The sequence below is a fragment of the Diabrotica virgifera genome, chromosome 4, assembly GCF_917563875.1.
Source record: "Diabrotica virgifera virgifera chromosome 4, PGI_DIABVI_V3a".
NCBI classification, from domain to species: domain Eukaryota; kingdom Metazoa; phylum Arthropoda; class Insecta; order Coleoptera; family Chrysomelidae; genus Diabrotica; species Diabrotica virgifera.
In genome coordinates this window covers 74,776,826-74,802,164 of record NC_065446.1, presented here as the reverse complement: position 1 = coordinate 74,802,164, position 25,339 = coordinate 74,776,826, and the positions used below count along the sequence as shown (strand labels likewise).

Genomic DNA, 25,339 nt, shown 5'->3' with positions numbered 1-25,339 from the left:
CTGTCTTAATCCGTCAATTGGCCAGTACTTCATTTTGACATACGAAAGTACTGTTTGCGCGCCTGAATGTAATAACTTATGATGAGCTTGAGTCAAGATTAGTTCTACAACTCGACATTTAGAAGGAAGTAGAATGGGGTGTTTTTGATTATACGATATGGGGGCGTGTCGGAGACGTCCTCCCACACGAATCAGCCCATCATTATGTTGTAGGAAGGGGTTGAGTTTACGAATGGCTTTATTGGTCACGAGTTTAGCATTTTTCAATTCAAGAATCTCTTTTTTAAAGTAGATACTTTGGATATACCTGATGATCGCGTGATCAGCGATCTCCATTTCGGGTGGCGTCAATATATCCGTATCTCGTGGAGAGTTATTTATTTTCTTTTTAATATTACTGATGAATCTAAAAAGATAAGCGACAATTCTTTGAATTTTACGAAAAGAAGAAGATTTAGCGAATAGATTTTCAAAGGTGTCGTTGAGTTCGTGATTTGTTGCTATGTTTGAGACAACTAACTTCCTTAATTCAGGAAGATCATCCTGAAAATGAGGAATTTGATGAAGAGAAAAATCGATGGGATTGTCTCTAATAAAGCTAGGTCCGCATAACCAGTCTTCGGTGGTCTGGGGATTATCAAAGACATTTATCCCTCTGGAAGCGGGGTCAGCGATGTTTTCGTGACTTCTGACGAAATGGAAATCACAAGGAAAAGTTTCCAACAAGGAATTGACCTTTTGAATTCTGTTTTGTACAAAAATGTTCCAAATGTGTTTTTTAGAAAGTATCCAAGACAAGGCAATTGTAGAGTCAGCAAAGAGATGAGATGAAGATATACTCAAATTTTTCTTGAAGATGTGAAAAAGTCTATGAGCCAGAGTGACTCCCAACACTATTCCACAAAGTTCCAATTTGGGGATGGTGAGTTTATTTTTTAGCGGAGAAATTTTGTTTTTAGAAGCGATAAGCCGCGACGATACAGAAAAGTCTGAGTATGTCGCTTTGAGATACACACAAGTGCTGTATATTTTTTCCGATGCGTCGGTGAAAATAATTAATTGAACATCAACAACTTTCTTTTGTAAAAGTAAGCATCGAGGTACCTTGACCTCTTCTATAGTTTTGAATGTCGATAAGAGGTTTTGCCAATTTTTCATAATGATGGGTGAGTCAATGGGTTGATCCCAGTCCAATTTCTGGGACCATATTTCCTGTATCAAGAGCTTAGCGTTCACAAGGACAGGGGATAACCATCCTAGCGGGTCATACAAAGTAGCAATGTAGGAGAGAATAGTACGTTTAGTAACAACATTAGCCAATTTGAAGATAGGAGTTTTAAACGAAAAGTGGTCGCGTTCTGAATCCCAGAATATGCCTAAGACTTTATCAGATCCCGTGAAGTTAAGACTGACTTCAGAGACGGGATTTAAATTGTGTTGAGACAGAAATTCTGAAGAACTGCAGTTCCACTTGTGGAGGAGGAAACCATGGGTTTCTAGCAAAGAAGTTAATTGTTCGAAAAGACAACTTAATTCATGAAGACTGTCAGCACCGCTGATCAGGTCATCCATATAGATAGATTCTTGCAGAACACTAGTAGCAAGTTCGTGGGTATGTTTGTTGTTGTCAGCGATGTGCTTGATAACTCTTTGAGCGATAAATGGGCTACTTGGGAGCCCGAAGGGTAATCTTTGAAATTGATAGCACCGTAAAGGCTGCTGAATATTGTCCCTAAAGAGAAAATTTAACAGAAATGTTTCAGTGGGACAAATGGCGATTTGTAGGAACATAGCCTTGATGTCGCCTACTAGTGCGAATTTAAACTGACGAAACTTAGCGAGAATGTCAAAAAGTTCATGTTGGACGACATAACCTTTGTCTATGACGTCACTGAGGGAGATTCCCGTAGACGATTTATTGTTTGGATCGAAAACTATACGAGTGGAAGTAGTAGAGTTGGATTTGAAAACGGGAAAGTGAGGGAGAAAGTAATTAGGTTTACCTGAGTCATTTAGCATTTTTAACGGCACTTGAATTATTTGTCCGTTATTGAGATATTCCGATATAATGTCCTGATATTTTTCCAATAAATCAGGGTTGAGTTGAAAACGTTTCTCGAGACTGAGAAAACGTCTTTTTGCCGAGAGAAACGAATTTCCCATGTCTATATCTTCGATAGGGAGTTTGAGATTGAGTGTGGACTCATATCGTCCATTGGGGAGAACATTAACATGTTTTACAAAATTAATTTCAGCGGGGTGATCATTAATGAGATCGGTGTTCTGAGGAGCGGCTTCTTCCAGCTCCCAGAATTTTTGTAAATGATCGGATAGTTCCTCGTTGGACACTACCGGCTCATTTACGGCGGAAGGAGTGTTATGAGAACAACAAGTAACGAGAGAGTTTGAATAAAATTCCAAAGCCTTTTTAGTATTTTTCGACTTAAGAGCAAAGTCTGGAACTGACCCTGATATCGTGTACCCGAGTAGAGTGCGTTGAAGAACGGGAAGACCTTTTCCCAAACGAATTATTTCAGGTTGAATGATATCGTTATACAGGTCTGCACCGAGCAGGATACCAATTGGGGATGTTACATGGAACATCGGATCACCTAATGGTATCTCTGAGGGTATGTTTAGTTTGCTCGCCGAAATAGAAATTTGAGGAAGCGGATTTGTTATCTTTGGGAGTACAGAGCACGAGATGTCAAAAGGAACGTCGTTAGCGACAGCGAAAATTGTTGTATCTACAATAGATTGAGACGAGGATGAGGTGGAGTTAATTCCATTGATCCGTAATTTTCCATCTCTAGTGGTGAGTGACAGTTCCTTTACGAGGTCAGCACTAATAAATGAAACCTGTGAGGCCGAGTCTAAAAGTGCCTTTGCGAAGACCCTCTTGCCGCTAGGAGCGACAAGATAGACCTGGAGTGTGCTTAATAACACCAAATGATTATCAAGCGAGGCTGCAGATAGAGCCATTGAATGTGGAGTCGAATTTTGAAGATTAACTTCCGTTTCAGGAGCTCTAACATGTGAGGGCCCCTGTTGTGAATTACCCTGTGTATGGGAGTTATTTGAGATAGCGGTTTTATTATGATTATTTGAGTTGTGTTGGCCAACAGCCGCGGAAGGGTTACTATGACCCGTTTTGTCGAAATGGAGCAACGTGTGATGACGAGATTTACAAACTATGCAAGAGAATTTGGATTTACACTGATCGAGCATGTGAGACCCAAGACAATTAATACAAAATTTATTTTGTTTGACAAAACTAAAACGTTCTTTAGAATTCAACTGCTTGAACTGAGGACAAGAGTAGATCGAGTGAGAGTCGTTGCAATAGGAACATTTCTTAGGACCTAAGCGAGGCGAAAGGTTACTGGTAGAAGTGTCTGAGGCTAGGTGTAAAGAGTGTCTGGAAGTAGTAGTCGATTTTGGTTTTGATTGAGATTGAATATTCTCAAGATGAACAACGCGTGTCTCGATTTCCCCTAGAAAATGGACAAAATCAGGGGTAGCTTGGCTACCACCGGATTGGAACTCAAGAGCCCTAATGGTAGGTGCGTCGAGTTTCTGAGTAGCGATATGTATGAGAAGTAAATGCAAGAGATCTGAAGGGGGCCTATTCAAGTTCAATAGGGCCTTGAAATTATTTGACATGACCGTATGAAAATTTCTTAATTGTGAGTGATTTGCGTTTCCAGAAATAGGAGGCGCATCAAGAATTTGAGAGATGAGAGTTTTGATAAGCGATTTAGAGTTGGCGTACCTTTGTGTCAGGTTATCCCGGGCTATTTTGTAATTGTCACCTGTGAGTGGGATATGCTCGAGAAGCGTCAAAGGCTCGGAAGTTAGAAAACTTTTGAGGTAAATGAGTTTTTCCAGATCACTTAATGTAGTATCAGATCCTATTATTGTATCAAAGGTCTCAATGAATGAATTGTATTCAGTAACTAAGCCACTAAATGGTTTTAACTGAATACGAGGGAGGTTTACTGTTCGTTGCCTAGCCATAGACTGTGAGGTTAGAGAAGAATTAGGGTCAAATTGGAGGGAGGGGGTAGCAGTCACATTAGAACTTTCAATGACCTCTAACCTTTCTTCCAATAGAGAAATTGTATCCAAATATTTATCAAAAACCACAGAGGAATCAGTAGAGGGGGTAGGTTCCTCGGGGATCGTCTCCAGCACATTTTGAGCATCGCGGAAAAGTCCGTAAGAATGTTTGAGTTGTGAAATTATTTCACGAATTTTATATTTGTTTAGAGAATTAAGAGTTGTGGGAACCGAATCAGCCAACTTGGTTATATCAAGTTTTGCGGTGAGCCTCTGTCGGTTATATTTTGATCGGTCAGCCATGTTGCGAGAATGTGAGATTAGATAGATTATTTGCAAATGTCTAAACCTATAAATCGATGCGAAAATGAGAGAATATGTACAATATATTATATATTACACGTTTAATAGTGTGAGATTGGCTTAATAGTATCACCCTGTATGAGCGCAGATTAGTATATGAAATGCAAAACTATAAAATTTCAAAATATATGCAATTTTCCAAAATGGGTATTTTTCAGCAAGTGTGAGACACCCTTAACAAGTATTTAAATTAATTAAATTGAAGGAAAAAACAATTATTTATTTTCTATAGTTTTCTAGAAGTGTAAAATGAGCTTAAGCGAAGCTAAATGTAGCAAAAACTTACAATTTATGCAAGAAAACAAAATTATTTTTAATAATTTTTGTAACCTGTGAACCAGGCTTAATCGGATTCAAAATTATAAATTTAATTTAAATCAAAAGGTTGAACAAACAATGTTAAAATTATAACACCCGTACTATCAGCCAAGAAATGAGTACACTTTTTGTATACTATAAACAGAAAAATATATTTACGAAAATAAAATAATGTAATATATGCAAATATTTTTTCATACAAACAAAACGACTCCTTTATTTGAACAAAGCAAGTAGTTTCTGAAATTGCACGTGTAGACCGGGCTTAACAACCTACCAGCTATTGTAGAGACGTGCTGGGTTAAATACTGAGAATTTGAGTGCAGAAAGAGAGGAATATTTTATTTTTGTGCCGGGGCGGCGTGGCTTGGAAATTTCCAAATGCAACAGAAAGACACTATAAATGAAAAACCGTTATTCTCAGAATAGAGATTATCAAAATATGCAAATACGAAGGACCTTGAGGATTTAATTAATAAATAATTAATATGATACGGCTCGATGGAACAGAAATGTTTAGGCAATACGTAAAGTATCCTTAACAATAGTAACCTATACTTATTGTACGGTTATAGAGTATATTCCCATAGGTAAGCTGGTTAAGAGTAGATAACGATTTTTCATATGTAATTTAAAGTATTATCTGCATAAATGGCACAAAGAATATTTGCTACGAGAGGTATATGGTTCAAAATGCATACAGTATCACGACTAATAAGTTATGTTCACATACATGTAGAGTACTTACAGTTTTATTCCTTGATGACGTGTCACATCAGAGCTCTGATTGAATTCCATAATCCATTTGGTTCATTTGTAAGGCACTCACTAATACGCTAAATAAATCATCGTCGATAATACTGAGCAGATTGAATTATCTGAGCGGTATAAAACGATAGCAAAAAAAAGCCGGTAAAATGCGGCCTTTTTACGAATAGCGGGAGCGTCGATAGATTAGAGATGATTCTCGTTAGGAAGCTTTTGACGATCTGCCCCGGCGAGGGGTTCAAATGCGAGTCTCAACAATAATCTGGAGTTTCCAGAAAGGTTACATAAATACTACTTGAATTTTAAGTAATCAGTAGTACAGGGGCGTAACTAATTATTTTAGTGAGCCGTGTATAATATATTTATTGTACAATTGTACTCCTAGTTTTTACTAAAAACAAGTGGTATTATTAAATAGTTTTTTAAAATTAAAGTGTTTATCTACTAGATACTACTACGTAAGTCATCTATACGTAATTATTACTTTATTATTGTGAAAAGAAAACGTCAAATAATAAATATACACCACCGTTCAATCATTTTGCGAGGTTAGCTAGCATGCGGTTGGTTTGTCGCTTACCAGAGCCGGACTGAAGCTTTCGCCACCGCAGCTAAAATGACTTCACACAATGTAAACACACCTTCCGATCTAACCAGTCCAGTAAATCAACGTTCGAATATCACAAACAGTTATGCATCAGCCGCTTCAAACTCTTTTCCGAGTAAGACCCAAGCAATTGTATTTAGTTGTATCGATAATGCTAAATTGCAGGATTATTAAATTCCGTTGGGCACAATAATCAACCCAACAAATATTATTTTTTCATCTAGATTATCTCATAATAGAATCTGCATGTATTTGGCAAACAAAACCGTAGTAGATAATTTCATGCAACAACATGGCTCTATAGAAGTACTCGGCGAAGTTGTAACAGCACGGAGACTTGTCTCTCCAGCAGAAAGACTAGTCTTGTCTGGTGTCTGCCCGTCAATTCCTCATCAAGTATTAGTTGAAGAATTACAGAATATTGGTTTAAAGCTTATTTCCCCAATAACATTTCTGAAAATTAGCTCAACTCTTCCCGAATATAGTCACAGATTGAGCTTTCGGAGGCAAGTTTATGTAAGCCCTATAACATCACCAATTCCAGATTCTATTCTAATAAATTTCGACCAAACACCTTACCGCATATTTTTGTCACAAGGTACACTCACCTGCTTTATTTGCAAAAATACAGGACACATATCATCCCAATGCAATAACACTTCAGTAACGGAATCAACTCATATTGATTCAAACAATGAAGTACCAAATCAAACAGATCCAACAAGTATATTACACAAGTTACCAAACACTCAGCAGTCATCAAGTTATGCATTATCAAATCCGAGCATATCACCTACACCTACAAATCTCCATGACCAAGAAATTACTAATACTCCTACTCATAGCAACACTTTCAGTCATCCACATTCAGCGGCAATACCGTTTTCACAAACTCCTAAAGCAATATCCTCGAATCTATCAGCACCTCTTCCATTAGATACAACTGCAGAAAACTCCAAAAAAACTGATACATCACCACAATTTTCCGAAACAACCATTTCAACCAATCTTACAATCAAAACTTCAAGCTCGACTTCTGTCATTACCAATGAGTCTGCTCCAGTACTTCCAAAGGTAATAAAGCCACAACATCTAAGTGAAAACTCTAATAGCACTTGCGAAAACGCAAGTTCTTCCATAAAACGCAGTATTGGTGAGATCGATACTCCTCCTTCAGACTCAGCAATTTCATCACAAAATCTGTTTGCAAAACCCAAATCTTCTAAACCAAAAAAACCGCGCTCATCTAAAGTCCCATCTACACGGGAAACTCTTGAAAATTTGATTGATAATCATACCCCACCATTCGTTTTAAATTACCACCAATTGTCCTTACTGATTGATAATGTCCAAGGCTCCCCCGACACTATTAGCGTCGTTAAAGAATTTACAACTGATATGCCTGGTTTACTCTATCTTTTACAAAGCAGCTATCAATATGCAAATGATAGATCTACAAAAACTAAGTTTACAAAACTTAAAAAGAAACTTCTTAACCATTTAGGGAAAGAGATTTCTGACTTAGACAGTGACTCTTCTGTAGATAATTGCTCAGTATCATCTAACTCCGAATCTGTTAACAACATTCAACTCGATACTTCAATGGAACATTGATGGATTGTTCCATCGTCTTCCTATGCTACAGCTTCTTTTATCCGAATATTCTCCAGATATTATTTGTCTACAGGAGACAAACTTAAAGACCAATCAGTTGTACAATTCAAAACATTTCAATTGTTTCCGCAAAGACCGTACAGATGCAGGTCGTGCAAGCGGTGGTGTAGCGATACTAGTAAACAATCTTCTTTTCTATTTACCACCAGCATGTAGCACCATTTTCAGCTGAACTCTACGCCATATACCGTGCTGTGAAACTTCCTAACGAGCTTACACTCACCAAAGCCCTGATCATAACAGATTCCCTTAGCTCTCTAAACTCATTAAAACAGATTTTTCCGAAACATCCTTTTGAAAAGTTGCTAAAATACCAGCTTTCCCAAGCTCATGAACATGGAAGAAGCGTTCAATTTGTATGAGTTCCCTCACACGTCGGAATAACAGGAAATGAAGAAGCTGACAGGTCTGCACGAGAGGCAATTTTAAGTGATTTTTCGGAGCCGATAGACAAGTGTGTCTCCAGTGACTTAAAAGCTTATTTTAAAAATAAAGTGTTGTGTTTGTGGCGAAATGAGTGGTCTCAATCTAATTCTAAGTTAAATAAAATAAAAAATAATGTGTCTCAGTGGTTTCCATCGTCGCGCAATAGAAGAGAACAAATTGCGGTTGCGCGTTTACGTCTAGGACATACCAGGTTAACGCACTCTTACCTTTTCACAAAGAGTAATCCACCTATATCCGATCAGTGTAACGTCCGATTAACAGTCGAACACTTTTTAATAGTTTGTAGTAAATATGACCAAGAAAGACAGCGCTACAAGATCCCAAACGCTAGGTCAAAACTATTCCTGCGACAATATAGTTAATTATCTAAAATCCATAAACATTCTGTACAACCTGTAGTTGTTTACTTTTGTTATTTATATTTTGTTCCGTCGCTAATAACCTTTTGGTGGATGCGACTTCTTTTTCTAATAAAAAAAAAATAAAAAAAAAATATAATAAATAAATTGGTTCATTTTTAAATCACAAAGTAATTTATGAATTTTCTCTTTTTCACCTAGCACTACCTGGTTATCCTGATTAACTATAATAGTTGGTCTTCGTTTTCTGTATATTCCAGCAGTCTCCTTAAGCTTTTTATGTAAATTCCGATCGTCGTGCTGTCGTTGTAAATGTTCTAGATCGATACATTGTTGCTTAAGCCATTCATTTTTTGCTATTCTTATCTTTGCTTTTATTTGCCTGTTAATGTTTTTATACATATTGCTGCCATCTGGGTCATTTTTGTGTCGTCGTCGTTCATCCATTAGTAATAGTATTTCGTCTGTCATCCATTTTTGCTTCTTGTTCTTTGGTTTGTACCCCAAGGCATATAAGCGACTGAAAATTTAAAAATTGCAAAATCGGCCATTTTTAACCCTCACAAACTGTGTAAAACACCAAAAATTGCAATGATACCAAGGTACGTAGATATTCTAAGAATATCTATTGATGAAGTCCCGAAGAGCTTTTTGCGATACAATATCGAAAACTCCTTTGTTTTTTAATTGCTAGTCAAGCGGTCGCTACACTATTTTTAACCGTAGCATGTATACAACATTGTATGTTAATATGCGTAAATAATGTGCGGAAAAATATTCTGATTTAATTTTTTTTCACTATCTTGCTTAAAAAGGTTCCCTATTAACAAATTTGCAGGTTGCCAGGGCCAAAAAGGTGTCAAAAAAATTTGACACAATTTTTTTAAACTTAAAATGTTCTCCGATTACATATACACATGCAACGGTTGAAAATAGTGACGCTCCCGCTTGATTAGCAATTAGAAAGAAAGTAGTTTTCGATATTGGATTGCAAAAAGCTCATCGGGATTTCATCAATCGATATTCTTAAAATATCTATGTATCTTCGTATCATTGCAATTTTTGGTGTTTTACACAGTTTGTGAGGGTTAGAAATGGCCGATTTTGCAATTTTTAAATTTCAATCGCTTATATCTTGAAAACTATCACATTTACGGGAAAATTACTTAAGGTCTTTTCCATTTGGATTGATCCAAAAAACCTAAAAAAATTGTCCGATGCAAAAAAATTAGATTTGGGAAAAAAAACAAACCTTAAAAACTTTTGACTTTTTGATCCTGGCAACATACAACTTTGTTAAGAGGGGATCTTTTTAAGCAAGATGGTGAAAAAAATTGAATCGAAATATTTTCCGCACATATATTTAGGCATGCTACATATACATGCACTTGATTGGCAATTAAAAAACAAAGGGGTTTTCGATACTGTATTGCAAAAAACTCTTCGGGATTTCATCAATCGATGTTCAAAGAACATCTTCTTACCTTGGCAACATCGAAATTTTTAGTTTTTCACATAGTTTCTGAGGGTTAAAAATGGCCGATTTCACAATTTTTAAATTTTTAATCGCTTATATGTCAAAAACTATCAACTTTAGAGAAAAGTCACTAAAGACATTTTCTGTTTCAAATGATCTAAAAAACATAAAAAACTTTGTTCAATGCAAAAAAATAATTTTAGGAAAAAAACAAAAAAAAACGTTTAAAAAATTTTGACCCACTTTTGGACCTGGCAAGATGCAAATTTGTTAAAAGGGGCATTTTTGAGTAAGATTGTGCAAAAAATCCGAATCGGAATATTTTTCCTAGCGGATGAGCAGTGGCTTTCTGGACTATTACTAGGAAAAGAATATAATAAATCCACAAATCCATTATAACGTTCGTAAAGATTCATCTTATACTGCAACAACAATTTTATAGCAGAATCGTTGATACTTAATTAATAAAGACATATCGCATGTCCCTGGGGATGCATCAAGAAAATACAAATTATTATTGCAAGTACTACATCACTTGTTAATCAGAACAAACACGGTATGTAGAACTCGTCCTGAAGTTTGTAAAGTTTGTACATTAATACTAGAACTTCGCTACACACCAAACTTGAACAAATTCCGAATTGCATTACGCTCGCTGGTTTGACGTTTTCCTGTTACTAAGTATTATATTGCGAGTAATGAATTTCGATCCTCGCTGACAAATTATTTAGTTTAGTTTCATCTTCATTGGAACTGATCTAGATAGATATAACCAGAGGTCGGATTTATAGTCAACAAAAATTGATGATAAAGGCGCCTCGGCGCCTGTATAGGCAAAGTTTATTAAAAAAGCAAAAATCTTGACGCATAGACAATATATTGGTATTACAGGCACATAATTTATTATTTATTGTACAGAATAACTTAACTCTATAACGTAATGGGATAAGACAGGGGGATTCCTTGATTCTTTTATTGTTCAACCTGATCATTGACGAAATATTAAAAAAAGTAAGAACTAAAAAAGGATACCCAATGAGAGAAAAACAACTTAAAATAATTGGTATGCAGACGATCCAATAATAATCTCTCAAACTGAAGATGATTTACAACGTATGTTGCACCAATTTAACATAACCGCCAGAAAATTTAACATGTTAATTTCCCCAAAAAAGACAAAATGGATGGTTATAACAGCAAATCCAATAAGATGTAAATTGGAGCTGAAAGGTCAGATAATAGAACAAGTGATGGGGTTTAAACAACTAGGCATCACACTATCTAGCTACGGAAGACTCGAAAGAGAAGTGGAAGATCAAGTGAATAGAGCAAACAGAGCCGCAGGTTGCCCGGATGACACAATATGGAGAAATAAAAATATCGGAAAAGAAATGAAAGGCAGAATTTACAAAACAGTCATCAGACCAATAATGACATATTATGTACGTGGTAGAAACACGACCCGACACAGAGAGGACAAAAATATTGCTCGAAACAGCGGAGATAAAAACCTTTCGAAAAATTGATGGTAAGACTCTATGTGACAGAGCTAGAAGTACAGATATACGACGGAGATGTAAGGTGGATAACATTAATAAATGGGTAAGAAACAGAAGAATAGAATGGAATGACTACATAAGCCAAATGACAACAAATAAGGTAATCAGGACAGTGAAAGACTGTTCCCCAATAGGAAGACGATCAGTGGGAAGATCACGAAAACGATGGAACGACAACTTACTAGAGGCACATTGAAAAAACGGACAAAGTCATGTCTATACAAAAAGAAAAAGAAGAAGAAAAGACAAGTTTGTCGTGATAACATTTTACAACAAATTCAAAACCTATGAGTTATACATATACGAAAAAACTAAAACCAGATTTGGTTTAGTACATAAATACAAGACCTTCTACTAAAGTCAAACAAGTGTTGAAATTGAAGGAATCTATTGTGTTAATCTAAATATTATCAAAATCCAAGTAATACGCATATACTAATGTATTACATAAAATGTTATTTATGCCCTTACTTGAATTATTACTTATTATTTATACATACTTTAAAAAACCCGTTCTAAATATAAATAAAAACCATAATTAGGCCGTAACTACTTACATTATGTCTCCACTCCACTTTGTATACAGGAGGATGAGCTTTAAGAATGCAGTCAAAATAAACGTCAGTACCTTCCCTAATGGTGTTGGGATTAAGGGAAGTGCCCAGGAGAATCCTGGCCTCTGGAGTATCTGCAATATTAGAAATAATTAGGGAAAGTTGTAAAAAGCTTAGTTAGCCCAAGGGCTTATACATTTAACCCACTTTACTTGCAAAATGAGGATTTTCCTGTTGAAAAACACTTTTTATAAGCTTCGTAATTACCTCTTTGGAAAATGAATAATTTGTAGCGTAGTTGGTGGGCAAATAGTAGTCATATTCATTTGTCCACGACAGTTTTAAAATAAATCCTTTTTAATTTTCCCTTAAGTAAAATTTTTAAATTGAGCATTACTATGGTCTGTTTTTAAACCGAGAGGAATAATTCAAATTTACTGCGCCGTAATGTTTGTTTGTAATTGGTTCAACCTCAGGCAAGTTTAGTCCACTGTTATGAAATTTTGACACCAATGACATTTATGAAATTTTGATACTTCTGGCCTTTCATAGGTTAATTAAGTTATATCTGAAGTATTAGAAATAATTAGGGAAAGTTATAAAAACTTAGTTAGATCAAGGGCTTATATATTTAACCCACTCTACTTGCAAAATGAGGATTTTCCTAATCAATTACTTTTAATGGGAAATAAGCCACAATTTTACCAAAAAATGGTTTTATTAACGTTTCAAAGCCCAAATCGGGTTTCGTTGTCAAAATACAAAATACTACTAAAATAAACAAAAATGTTGTTGCTAAGTAAAAAAAATCTTCTAATAATTTATTTAATCTGACTCATTTATATTGGCAATTCAGACGTATATTATACATTTTAAAGTAGAAGACTTTAAAATCATATCGCCAATATTTATGAGTTGCGTTCCTGGGACGACTTACGATTACATGAAATCAATCCCAACTCAAGAATATCCATCACAAAAAAATCATAGCATGTGATCTGTCTTTAAAAATACAACCAAATGCAATGATGGCAGTAAAATTCTCGCGTTAGAGATTCCATAGTAAATCACGAGGAAAAACCAGGAAAAAACCTCGTGATACTATCCCGACATCATAAGTATTTGGTCTTACATTTAATTTACTTTCAAAAAACTAATACCAAATTCTGACTTTAGTATGTTTAAATTATAAATAATATTAATAATACATAGATATGCAATAAGTAATACTAAAATAACCTTAATAAAAGCCTTAAGAAATTTGTATGAAGGGTCAACATCACAAATAAAAACTGGAAACAGATTATCGCAAAGCTTCCTGGTTAATAAAGGTCTACGTCAGGGGTGTTGTGTATCACCGACCTTATTTAAAGTATATGTTGCAAAAGCATTGAAAGAGTGGAAACGAAAATGCAGAGGCATGGGCGTAGACCTTGGAGAGATTTGCTTATATACGTTGCAGTTTGCTGATGACCAGGTTGTTATAGCAAACGATAAAGATGATTTAGAGTACATGGCAAGGAAATTACAAGAAGAATATAGAAAGTGGGGACTAGAAATTAATACAGAAAAAACAAAATACCTGCCAATAGGTACCGAACTATCGATAATAAACATATAATGTCAAAAATAATGTATTTCGAATGTCACTTCTAAATATTTAAATTGTAAAAATTATTGTGAAAATGGATAAAACACCTTCAAAATATCATGAAAATTCTTATAGAAAACGAAGTCCCGCCAGAAGAATCCCGTCGGAAGTTTTTGCAATCCTTTGTTGAATTTTATTAGAAATTTTTGTAGGTCCGATAAACAAAATTTAACGTTAACTGAATTAGTAAGAAGAGGAGCCCAAATTTAAAGACAGATGAGAGAACAAGAATGAACAAGATTATATTCGATTCCTTTTTGTAAACTTTAAGATAAATTCATGTTGTTTTATAATCTAAATTTAACCCTCACGCACAAGTTGTAGTCCATGTGACTAACAACTTCAGTGAGAAACTGGGTTTATTTATTATGTACTAGGTTGCTACAAATAAACTCTATTATTATTATTATATTATTATTATCGAACATCACATTAGAAAATAATGAAATCATCATGCCCTGCGACCATTACACATATCTAGGAATCGTTTTTGACACAACCGGGAAAGATGATGAAGAAATAAAGAGAAGAATAACACAATCCAGAAAAACAATAGGTTGTCTAAACAGCGTACTGTGGAATCATGAAATAGGAAAAAGAAGAAAACACAATATCTACGAATCTCTTATTAAAAGCAGTCTATTGTACGAAGCAGAAACTTGGCGGATAACCGAAAACAACAGAAGAAAACTGGAGGCAGTAGAAATGGACGCTTTTAGAAGATCAGTAGGAGTGTCACGCAGAGAGAGAATACGTAATGATGAGATAAGACAGCGAATGGGGGTTGACAGCTCTCTAACAACAGACATAGAAAGAAAACAGCTGATATGGTACGGACACGTCCAGAGGATGGATAACTCAAGACTCCCTAAAATAATTATGCAATGGGTACCACCAAACCGCAGAAAGAGAGGAAGACCCAAGAAATCTTGGAGAGAGGGAGTAACGAAGGCGATGAGCGCAAGAGATCTTAGAGAGGGCCAATGGGATGATAGAGTGTCGTGGAAATTAGGCATTGGACAACGTCGCAAGACGTTTTAAAACTGATTGATATATATATATATATATATATATATATATATATATATATATATATATATATATTGTTATATTTCTATTTGATATAAAAATTAAAATTTGATAATTATAAACAAAATTCACTTTAATATAAAATATTTTTAATTTTCTCAACCTCGGGCATATAAATTTAGAACAACCTGTATACAACAAATTGTTATATTTAATTTTAAGAAGTGATTAGAATAAGCGTACGAAACTCGGAACAATGTGCTTAGATAAACAAAGTGAATGACGCGTACCATTATCGTTCTTCTCGGAAGGTCGATCATTAGCCTATGCTAAATAAAACTCAGTGAAATAGATGATAGTTCATTATCGTTTTTCGCGGAAGGTTTCGATCATTAGCCTATGCTAAATAAGACTCATTTGAAAGAGAGAATAGGTCATTAAAATTTGTAAATAGTTAGAAAGTATTTTAGAATGGGAATTAAATATTTTCTTTGGAAATCCATTAAGCATATTTAGAAAGTTTAAAAATTGGTTTTGAGGAATACTGCGAATGAGAGTTGGTGGTGGAAGGTTGATTTGTGAATCTGGAAGGGATATTTAGAAAGTAGGGGAATGAATGAAAAATAGAGAGCAGAATGTTTTGAGCTGTCGAGAAGTGAAGTCGAGTAGTAGACGGTAGTGTACGGAGAGTGAGAAAGCCGATGTAGTTCCGTGAGTGTGGAGTATCTATCGTGGAACGAGAAGTAGGCCAGGTCGAGAGTAAAAGAACCTCTTTGAGCCAAGAGTGTCCTGGTAGCTGATAGCAGTTTCGAGAAAGGTAGAACACAGCATCACGACAGACGCAGGAACGAGAGCTATACGAGCTAGTTTTTCAAAGGAGAACATTACTGGAAGCCAGGACGAGGTTTGATCGCAGCCAAGGATAGCAGGAAACGGGTCTTGTGTGAGGACAATTTCAGTTCACCAGGAAAAGGTCAGTCTCATTTGTTTGGACATGAATGTATGGGTTTTTCGTATTAAATTCCACATAAAAAATTGAATAACATAATCAATAATATCAGAAAAGCTTCATCAAACTTAAATAGAGTTGTTCCTAATAACTCCTAATAGTTAAATGTTAATAAAAACTTTCAATTGAAAACCAAAAGGAAATAAGATTCCCATTTGTAAATGTTATGGTTAAGAATAATAAGAAATAGCAAATATTAAGCATTGATTGCCTTTTTAAATAAAATAAAAAATATTTTGATTATAATTGTAACCCATATGTGTATTTTTTTTACTCTTTTCTTTTCTATCCCGATTAGGAACCATTAAGAAATATTTAGAAGCCACGAAAGTAAGTAATTAATTTATAATTCGCCCTGAGATTGAAAACATATTGATATGTGATCTGGTTAATTAATTAGATTAGTATTAATACATTGATTAAATTAAGTGACATATAAGAATATTATCTCATATCAATAATCAAGATCACATCAACTGTCGTCCAACGTGGAAAGCATTGTAAAGTATTTCTAGTGGCAAATTTGAAGGATAGAAAGAGTAAAGCCGATATTTGAAAATTTATATGCCTGTGGTAAAAAGTGAGATACTTACATTTGATAACATAAAATTTTAGATCTCTTTAGGTACAAATTTTACATAACTGATTTAATATTTTATTTTTACGATATTTACATTTGATATATTTATTGACAATTTATAATATTTGGGTAAAAAAAAAGTCGTATTGGTAACATACTAGTAAAATTTCATATTTGGCGGGGATAATACTTCTTGAAAACAAATATCTGTGACAAGAAGCCAAAGCAAGGATAACAAAAAACAAAAAGAACATTCAGACCAAGAAGATATTTTAGACACGACAATCATGGCATCAGAACAGCAAGAATTATCAGGAATAGATAAATTATTACAAATGATGCAACTCCAGTCACAAAGAATGGAACAGAAAATGGATGAAACACAACAAAAACTGGATGACAATCAAAGAGAAACAAAACAAACAATGGAGAAAAATCAGGAAGAAACATCAAAGAAAATGGATAAAGTGGATCAAAAAATGGAGGAAACACAACGAAAAATGGATGAAACACAACAAAAATTGGATCAAAAAATGGATGAAACAAAAAGAATAATGCAAGAAAATCAGAAGGAAACAAAACAAGCCATAGAAGAGAACAACAAGAACATGGAGGAACGCATAGAAAAGTATGAAATGAAAATTCAAGATAAAATAAAGGAGTTAACGAATGGCCAGAAAAAGGAACTAGAAAATTTGGAAAATAAGTTGGAAAATGCTATTCAAGTAGACAGAGAAGAAGTGGAAAAAAGAATCACAGAAATAGAAAAACAAGTCACCGAAAACCGGACGCAACAAAATGTCGGAGAAAGAAGAGAAATGGTTATACATAGCACAGATGACGTGAAGATAAGGTTTGGCGGGGATGGAAGAAGATTACACCCAGTGCCGTTCATAAATAGCCTGAAAAAGAAAATACAGCACATCGGAAATTTCGAAACAGCAAAAGAAACTATCAGAAACCATCTCAAAAATGAAGCAAGCCTATGGTTCGATTGCAAAGAAGAAGAATTTGACAGTTGGCAACAATTTGAACAAAAATTTTTGAATTATTTCTGGGGAAAAGTGCAACAATTGGAAATTAACAAGGAATTGCAAAATGGGAAATACAATGATAGGATGGGTATATCAGAAAGGACATATGCATTACAAATTTACTATAACGCAAAACATTTACAATATAATTACTCATCGGAACAATTAGTCGAACTGATTGCAAGACATTTCGAAGAAACGCTGGAAGACCATATCACATTGCAAAACTACAAAGACATAGATAGTTTATGCCAATTCCTACAAATAAGAGAATTACGTGTAAGAGAAACAAAATCAAGAAGGTCGCGAGAAGATTACAGGCCCCGAGAAACACAGGATTACAGAGATAGAAATCAAAATAGGACGGACTATACAAGACGAGATTTTAATCCCAGAAGGGAAAACGAAAATAGAGACAACGGAAGAGGAAATTATGAACAAAGAAATAGGCAATGGAATGAGGACAGAAATCGAGAATACCAGAATAGAAACACCACACGCTCAAATCAAGAAAACAGAAATAATGGTAGACAAAATGAACAGGGATATCAAGAAAACCGAAACAGATCCGACAGACCAAGAGAAAATAGAAGAGAAGTAAATAATACCCAGACAGATGGATATGACGGAGAGAGACATTATGACGAAAATATAAACAACGATGAGCAACCGGCGTTTTTTCACGACGGCGCTCACTAAAAACCAAAAATCAAACAGGAATCTTTTGTAACCCCAAGGAGTTTATTAAATTGGCAAGAAACAACGAAAAGAAAAATGGAGTTAATTTAAAATTTGTGGATGGATTTATCAACGAGAAACCAATTAAAATTATGATAGACACTGGATCTGAAATAACATTGGTCAACAGAAAACTAATAGAAGAAGTTAACTTAACAAATTTAATTTACAAAATACCTAGGGTAAATTTAGTGGGCGCAAACAAACGGACATTGGCAACTATAAATGAAGGCATACGAGTAATGGTACGACTGAGTAAGAAGATGTATGCACTACAATGTGTAATAATGCCAAACATGTCACATGACATGATAGTAGGAGTTGACGAATTGGCAGAAAAACATGTAGTGATAGATTTTAAAAATAATACGATGAATCTAACAGAAGAAAAAGAAGAAGAACAGGACAAGGAACAGGAGAAACAAAATACGGACGAATCAGGTAAAGAACAAACAGTGGAAATGAATTTGGCAACGAAGCAAGGACAAAGAAGAAAAGGGAGAAAAAGTCAGAAAAAGACAAAAGAAAATGAAACCTGTGGCTCCTCAAAAGAAGAGTTGAGCCCAGAAGAAGAAAATTTGAGAGTATCAGAAACAAAGGAAACCTGGGATTCCTCAAAAGAAGAGACGAGCTCAGGAGAAGAAGAAATAAAGCAAAAAAATGAAAGCGAAAAAGATATGATCGAAACAGTGGCATTTGAAGAGGAGGCATATGAAAACGAGGATGCAGAATACACGATAAAAGTATGTGAAAAATCTGAGGAAAAAGACAGAAGATTAATATGGGAAAAAGGGAAAGACAACATAATAGCCGACACTCTAACACAGGATGAGGACACTGAAAATAAGGAAACAATTACTCTACAGGTGGGACTAATTAGAGTAATACAAGAAGAAGGGGTATAAGACGTAGATTAAAGTAAGGAAATATACAGGGAGTTGGTTTTGCCTCGAGAAAATTTATTTAAAAATGCAGATAAATTTTATCGAATACAAGGCGGGGATTTGTTATATTTCTATTTGATATAAAAATTAAAATTTGATAATTATAAACAAAATTCACTTTAATATAAAATATTTTTAATTTTCTCAACCTCGGGCATATAAATTTAGAACAACCTGTATACAACAAATTGTTATATTTAATTTTAAGAAGTGATTAGAATAAGCGTACGAAACTCGGAACAATGTGCTTAGATAAACAAAGTGAATGACGCGTACCATTATCGTTCTTCTCGGAAGGTCGATCATTAGCCTATGCTAAATAAAACTCAGTGAAATAGATGATAGTTCATTATCGTTTTTCGCGGAAGGTTTCGATCATTAGCCTATGCTAAATAAGACTCATTTGAAAGAGAGAATAGGTCATTAAAATTTGTAAATAGTTAGAAAGTATTTTAGAATGGGAATTAAATATTTTCTTTGGAAATCCATTAAGCATATTTAGAAAGTTTAAAAATTGGTTTTGAGGAATACTGCGAATGAGAGTTGGTGGTGGAAGGTTGATTTGTGAATCTGGAAGGGATATTTAGAAAGTAGGGGAATGAATGAAAAATAGAGAGCAGAATGTTTTGAGCTGTCGAGAAGTGAAGTCGAGTAGTAGACGGTAGTGTACGGAGAGTGAGAAAGCCTATGTAGTTCCGTGAGTGTGGAGTATCTATCGTGGAACGAGAAGTAGGCCAGGTCTAGAGTAAAAGAACCTCTTTGAGCCAAGAGTGTCCCGGTAGCTGATAGCAGTTTCGAGAAAGGTAGAACACAGCATCACGACAGACGCAGGAACGAGAGCTATACGAGCTAGTTTTTCAAAGGAGAACATTACTGGAAGCCAGGACGAGGTTTGATCGCAGCCAAGGATAGCAGGAAACGGGTCTTGTGTGAGGACAATTTCAGTTCACCAGGAAAAGGTCAGTCTCATTTGTTTGGACATGAATGTATGGGTTTTTCGTATTAAATTCCACATAAAAAATTGAATAACATAATCAATAATATCAGAAAAGCTTCATCAAACTTAAATAGAGTTGTTCCTAATAACTCCTAATAGTTAAATGTTAATAAAAACTTTCAATTGAAAACCAAAAGGAAATAAGATTCCCATTTGTAAATGTTATGTTTAAGAATAATAAGAAATAGCAAATATTAAGCATTGATTGCAGTGGCGGCTTATCTTTATGTGCTGCTGAGCTGCAGAACTACCAAACAACCATAGCAAATCTTAATTATTAAAGAATAATTAATATAGTTTTATTTCAAATCTGCCATATTATCATATTAAACATCAACTGTTAATAATAATTCACCAACAACGATGATTAATATTATTTTTTTTACGTATTTACTCCTCTAGTGAAACCGTATAATTTTTTTACGTATTTGGTGCTCCAGTGAAGCAATCTTTTTACGTATTTGCTGCTCCAGTGAAGCCGCGTCGATAACAACCGAAACACTGGCAGCGGTAAAATGCATTTATTAGGCAAACGGCGATCTTAGCCGATGTGCTTCGGCAATCGGCTGATTAACGGCCTCGGAAATGTGTTTGCGAGCTGCAATTCACGACAGTTATTCGTGACCGTTGCATCTGTGCGGTGTTTAGAAATTCTTAGGTTACAATTTTGTTTAATTTGTTTTGTTCGAGCGTGTTTAAAACAATGGAGTTTCAATTTAAATTAGGTGTAAATAAATTTCAAAAACTTCACTATCAACAACAGTTGATTATAAAAGAACGTGGCCGTCCTATGCCTGATCTTAATATTGAAGTGTCCGGTAAAAGCCGTGGAAAAACATATACGCGTAAATTTAATAAAGACATGTATCTACGAAATCAGTGGATTTGTGGATGTTCCGAAAAAAATGCTTTTTTCTGTTTTCCGTGTGCATTATTCGGCGCAGATAAAGAGGAAAAATTGTGGCGCGAGACAGGAGTGCGGGATCTAGTGCATTTAAGTGAAAAAATAAAGAAGCATGAAAACACGCAAACTCATATGAACAATGAAATGCGATTTGCATTATTTGGGAAACTTAATATACAGGCCCAACTTGACTCTGCTTATTGGATAAATATACAAAAACACAATGAAGAGGTGACGAAAAACAGGTATGTTTTGTCAAAAATAATTGACTGTATAAAATTCTGTGGGGCTTTTGAGCTCGCCTTACGAGGACACGATGAATCTGAAACATCAGATAACCCTGGAATTTTTCGTGGTTTAGTGAATTTTTCTGCTGAACTTGATAAAACACTTAGTGAACACCTTACAAATGCGACAATTTTCAAAGGTACCTCAAAAACAATACAAAATGATATTTTGGATTGCATGCTAGAAGTATACGCTGAGGAGATTTTAAACGAAATCAATGAAGCCCCATTTTTAGCAGTGATAGCTGATGAGACAACGGATGTTTCTATGAAATTTCAAATGGTCATTGTTTTTCGTTATGTAAAAAACGGTGCTCCAGTTGAAAGGTTTTGGATTTTGGACTTTTTTGCTTCCAGAAAAACATGATGCTGAAACCTTAGCTAACACAATTTTGAATGTTTTAGACCCAATATTAAAGAATAACAAAAATAAGCTCATTGCACAAAGTTATGACGGAGCAGCTGTTATGAGTGGGATACATGGCGGAGTGCAAACAATAATTAAGAGAAAATATGAAACTGCTCATTTTGTGCACTGTTACGCCCATCAATTGAATCTAATAATGTCAAGAGCATGTTCTATTAATTCCCAAGTACGCGTATTTTTTGGAGATTTACATGATATACCTGGATTTTTTAGTCATTCACCTCAAAGAATAGCTGTCTTAAATCAAATAGTTGGAAAAAATATTCCTCGTTCAATCCCTACACGCTGGAATTTCAATATTCGTACAGTAAATGTCGTTTACGAATATAGAGACTTTATTATTGAGTGTATGGAGCAACTAGAAGAAGAGTCAAATGCTATTACTTCCAAGGAAGCAAGAGGACTTAGACGTATTCTGGAAGATCAAAATTTTACTTTCTGGCTGACTGTTTTTCATTATATTATGCCACATGTTGAAGTTTTGTACAATAATCTTCAAAAAAAGAACATGGACCCAACCGAAGCACAGAAAGCTATACATGTTTTTGAGCAAAGTATTAACAATGTCCGAAATAAAATAGACCCTATCATACATCAAGCTTCAAATTTAAATGCGGCGCCTAGTGTCCAAAAAAGGAAACGCCCAAATAACAGCCAACAGGATCACCGTATTGCCTGTCTAGAAGTTTGTGATGTTATTATAAACAATGCAAAAGAACGGTTTGCATATACAAATCATCTAGTTGCCGCAACACTTTTATCTTCAGAACATTTCGAAAAATATAATAATAAGTTTCCTGAAAATGAATTGGATTTAACTTGTACAGCTTATAACTTCTTTGATAAAAACCGTTTGCGAACAGAACTGTCAGTTTTGTATTCCAATATCGAGTGTAGAACATTAAAAGGTGCAGTGCCTTTACTAAAATTTATAATTTCTAATAATTTAGAGGACACATTAACAGAAACCAAAAAGTTGATACAAATTCTGGTGACTACGCCAATGACCACAGCAGAAGCTGAACGTAGTTTTTCAACTTTAAAACGGATCAAAACATTTTTAAGAAATTCAATGCGCGAAGACAGATTAACAGCCCTTTCCACACTCTCGATAGAAAAAAAGTTCATCGCTTCAATACCGAACTTTAACGATAAAGTAATCGAAAAGTTTGCGACAAAAAAGGACCGGCGTATTAATTTCCAATTTAGAAAAATGCAATAAATGTAAGTTAATCAGATTTTTATAGCATGTCGTTATTAGTTACTATTAATTAGTATTAAAGCTAATTTTATTGTTTTTGTTTTCGTATGTTATTCTATTTCTATTATTTTATATTGGCCGTGGTTCATGCAGCACACCCTATAGCAGATGTCACGAGCCGCCACTGATTGATTGCCTTTTTAAATAAAATAAAAAATATTTTGATTATAATTGTAACCCATATGTGTATTTTTTTTACTCTTTTCTTTTCTATCCCGATTAGGAACCATTAAGAAATATTTAGAAGCCACGAAAGTAAGTAATTAATTTATAATTCGCCCTGAGATTGAAAACATATTGATATGTGATCTGGTTAATTAATTAGATTAGTATTAATACATTGATTAAATTAAGTGACATATAAGAATATTATCTCATATCAATAATCAAGATCACATCAATATATATATAATTTTAAGTTTCTGTGGGTTGGAGTCAATAAAAAAGGGCTTTTAGAAAACTATTTTATATCTCTCAAGCTTTCGAATGTTAATTACATTCCTTTTCAAGAGCTAAAATACAGAGTTGCTAATAAAGTGGAAACAAAAATGATGTAAAAAATATAACTCACCAGATAAATTTAGGTTGGTTATTAAACTGCTAACTTAAGTAACATCAAATATAAATTATTATCAAAATGTATATTTCCCAGACTGTAAGGAAAATTTATGAATTTTTATTTAATTTTGAATTTAAAATTATCGATAAAATAATTTTTTTTTATAAAATTCAAAGTCAATGTCAAATAAAAAGTCATCCTACATAGACAAGTAAATGAAAGTGGGGTATATTTAAGTATATTACCAAATGATAATTTATTAAAAAGAAAGAAAAAGAAGATTTAAATAAGTAGAAAAATATTTTGTTTTTATATTATAGTTTACAGAAGTGCAAATTTTTTTTAAAAAAGGATATAAAAAATAGAATAAAAAAAAAAATTTTTGGAATCAATGTGTCTTATGGTTTTATTATTTCGCATAAAAGCGATTGTAGAATAAAAAAACCTTCTTGTGCTTTGGCAGAGCATGTAATTGACAAAAACCATATAATGGATTTCGATAATACTAAAATTTTGTGCAGTGAAGGTAATAAATTCAAAAGGACCTTTTTGGAAATGGTATTTATTAGTAAAAGTGATAATAGTTTAAATAAAAGATCAGAAATTCAAAATTTAAGTAAAATTTATAACTACATCATCTCTTTATAATTCAAATATTTCACCATAAAACCATAAGACACATTGATTCCAAAAAATTTTTTTTTATTCTATTTTTTATATCCTTTTTTAAAAAAAATTTGCACTTCTGTAAACTATAATATAAAAACAAAATATTTTTCTACTTATTTAAATCTTCTTTTTCTTTCTTTTTAATAAATTATCATTTGGTAATATACTTAAATATACCCCACTTTCATTTACTTGTCTATGTAGGATGACTTTTTATTTGACATTGACTTTGAATTTTATAAAAAAAATTTATTTTATCGATAATTTTAAATTCAAAATTAAATAAAAATTCATAAATTTTCCTTACAGTCTGGGAAATATACATTTTGATAATAATTTATATTTGATGTTACTTAAGTTAGCAGTTTAATAACCAACCTAAATTTATCTGGTGAGTTATATTTTTTACATCATTTTTGTTTCCACTTTATTAGCAACTCTGTATTTTAGCTCTTGAAAAGGAATGTAATTAACATTCGAAAGCTTGAGAGATATAAAATAGTTTTCTAAAAGCCCTTTTTTATTGACTCCAACCCACAGAAACTTAAAATTGTTTTTTAAATAAGTCAACATAGTACTTCTTTTTCTATATATATATATATATATATATATATATATATATATATATATATATATATATATATATATATATATATATATATATATATATATATATATATATATATATATATATATATATATAAATCCTACTATCAATTTGGCATCGATACATTATGCATTTACCATCAATTTGGCATCGTCTTGCAAAGTGGCATCTGTATATCGATGCCACTTTACACTACCTTAATAACTTTTTTCCTGTACTTGTTAGCAGAAGTCTAATCAACTCTGTAGTTAGAGATTTGATTCCTTGATGTTACTTTAATATATCAGCTTTCTTTGTTTATTCCTTACTGACTTATATAAGTTTATTCCATAAAATGTTTGAGTTCAAAATGATGGCACAGTGAAAATATTATATACATTTAGTTCAGTGTTTTACCGTTTTGTCGCTGCCGCTATATACATGAAAACGTATATCCCACTTTCATTATCAATCATTTT

General features: G+C 33.8%; 1 protein-coding gene across 1 annotated transcript in view; it reads right to left on the bottom strand.

Annotated features, from left to right (window-relative positions):
* Positions 1 to 25,339, bottom strand: part of LOC114335279 (nephrin-like) — an 838,863-nt gene that overhangs the window by 200,178 nt on the left and 613,346 nt on the right. The window contains exon 6 of the mRNA XM_050649180.1: positions 12,189 to 12,319. Within this exon, the coding sequence (XP_050505137.1) occupies positions 12,189 to 12,319 (131 nt within the window). The remainder of the gene's footprint in view (positions 1 to 12,188; positions 12,320 to 25,339) is intronic.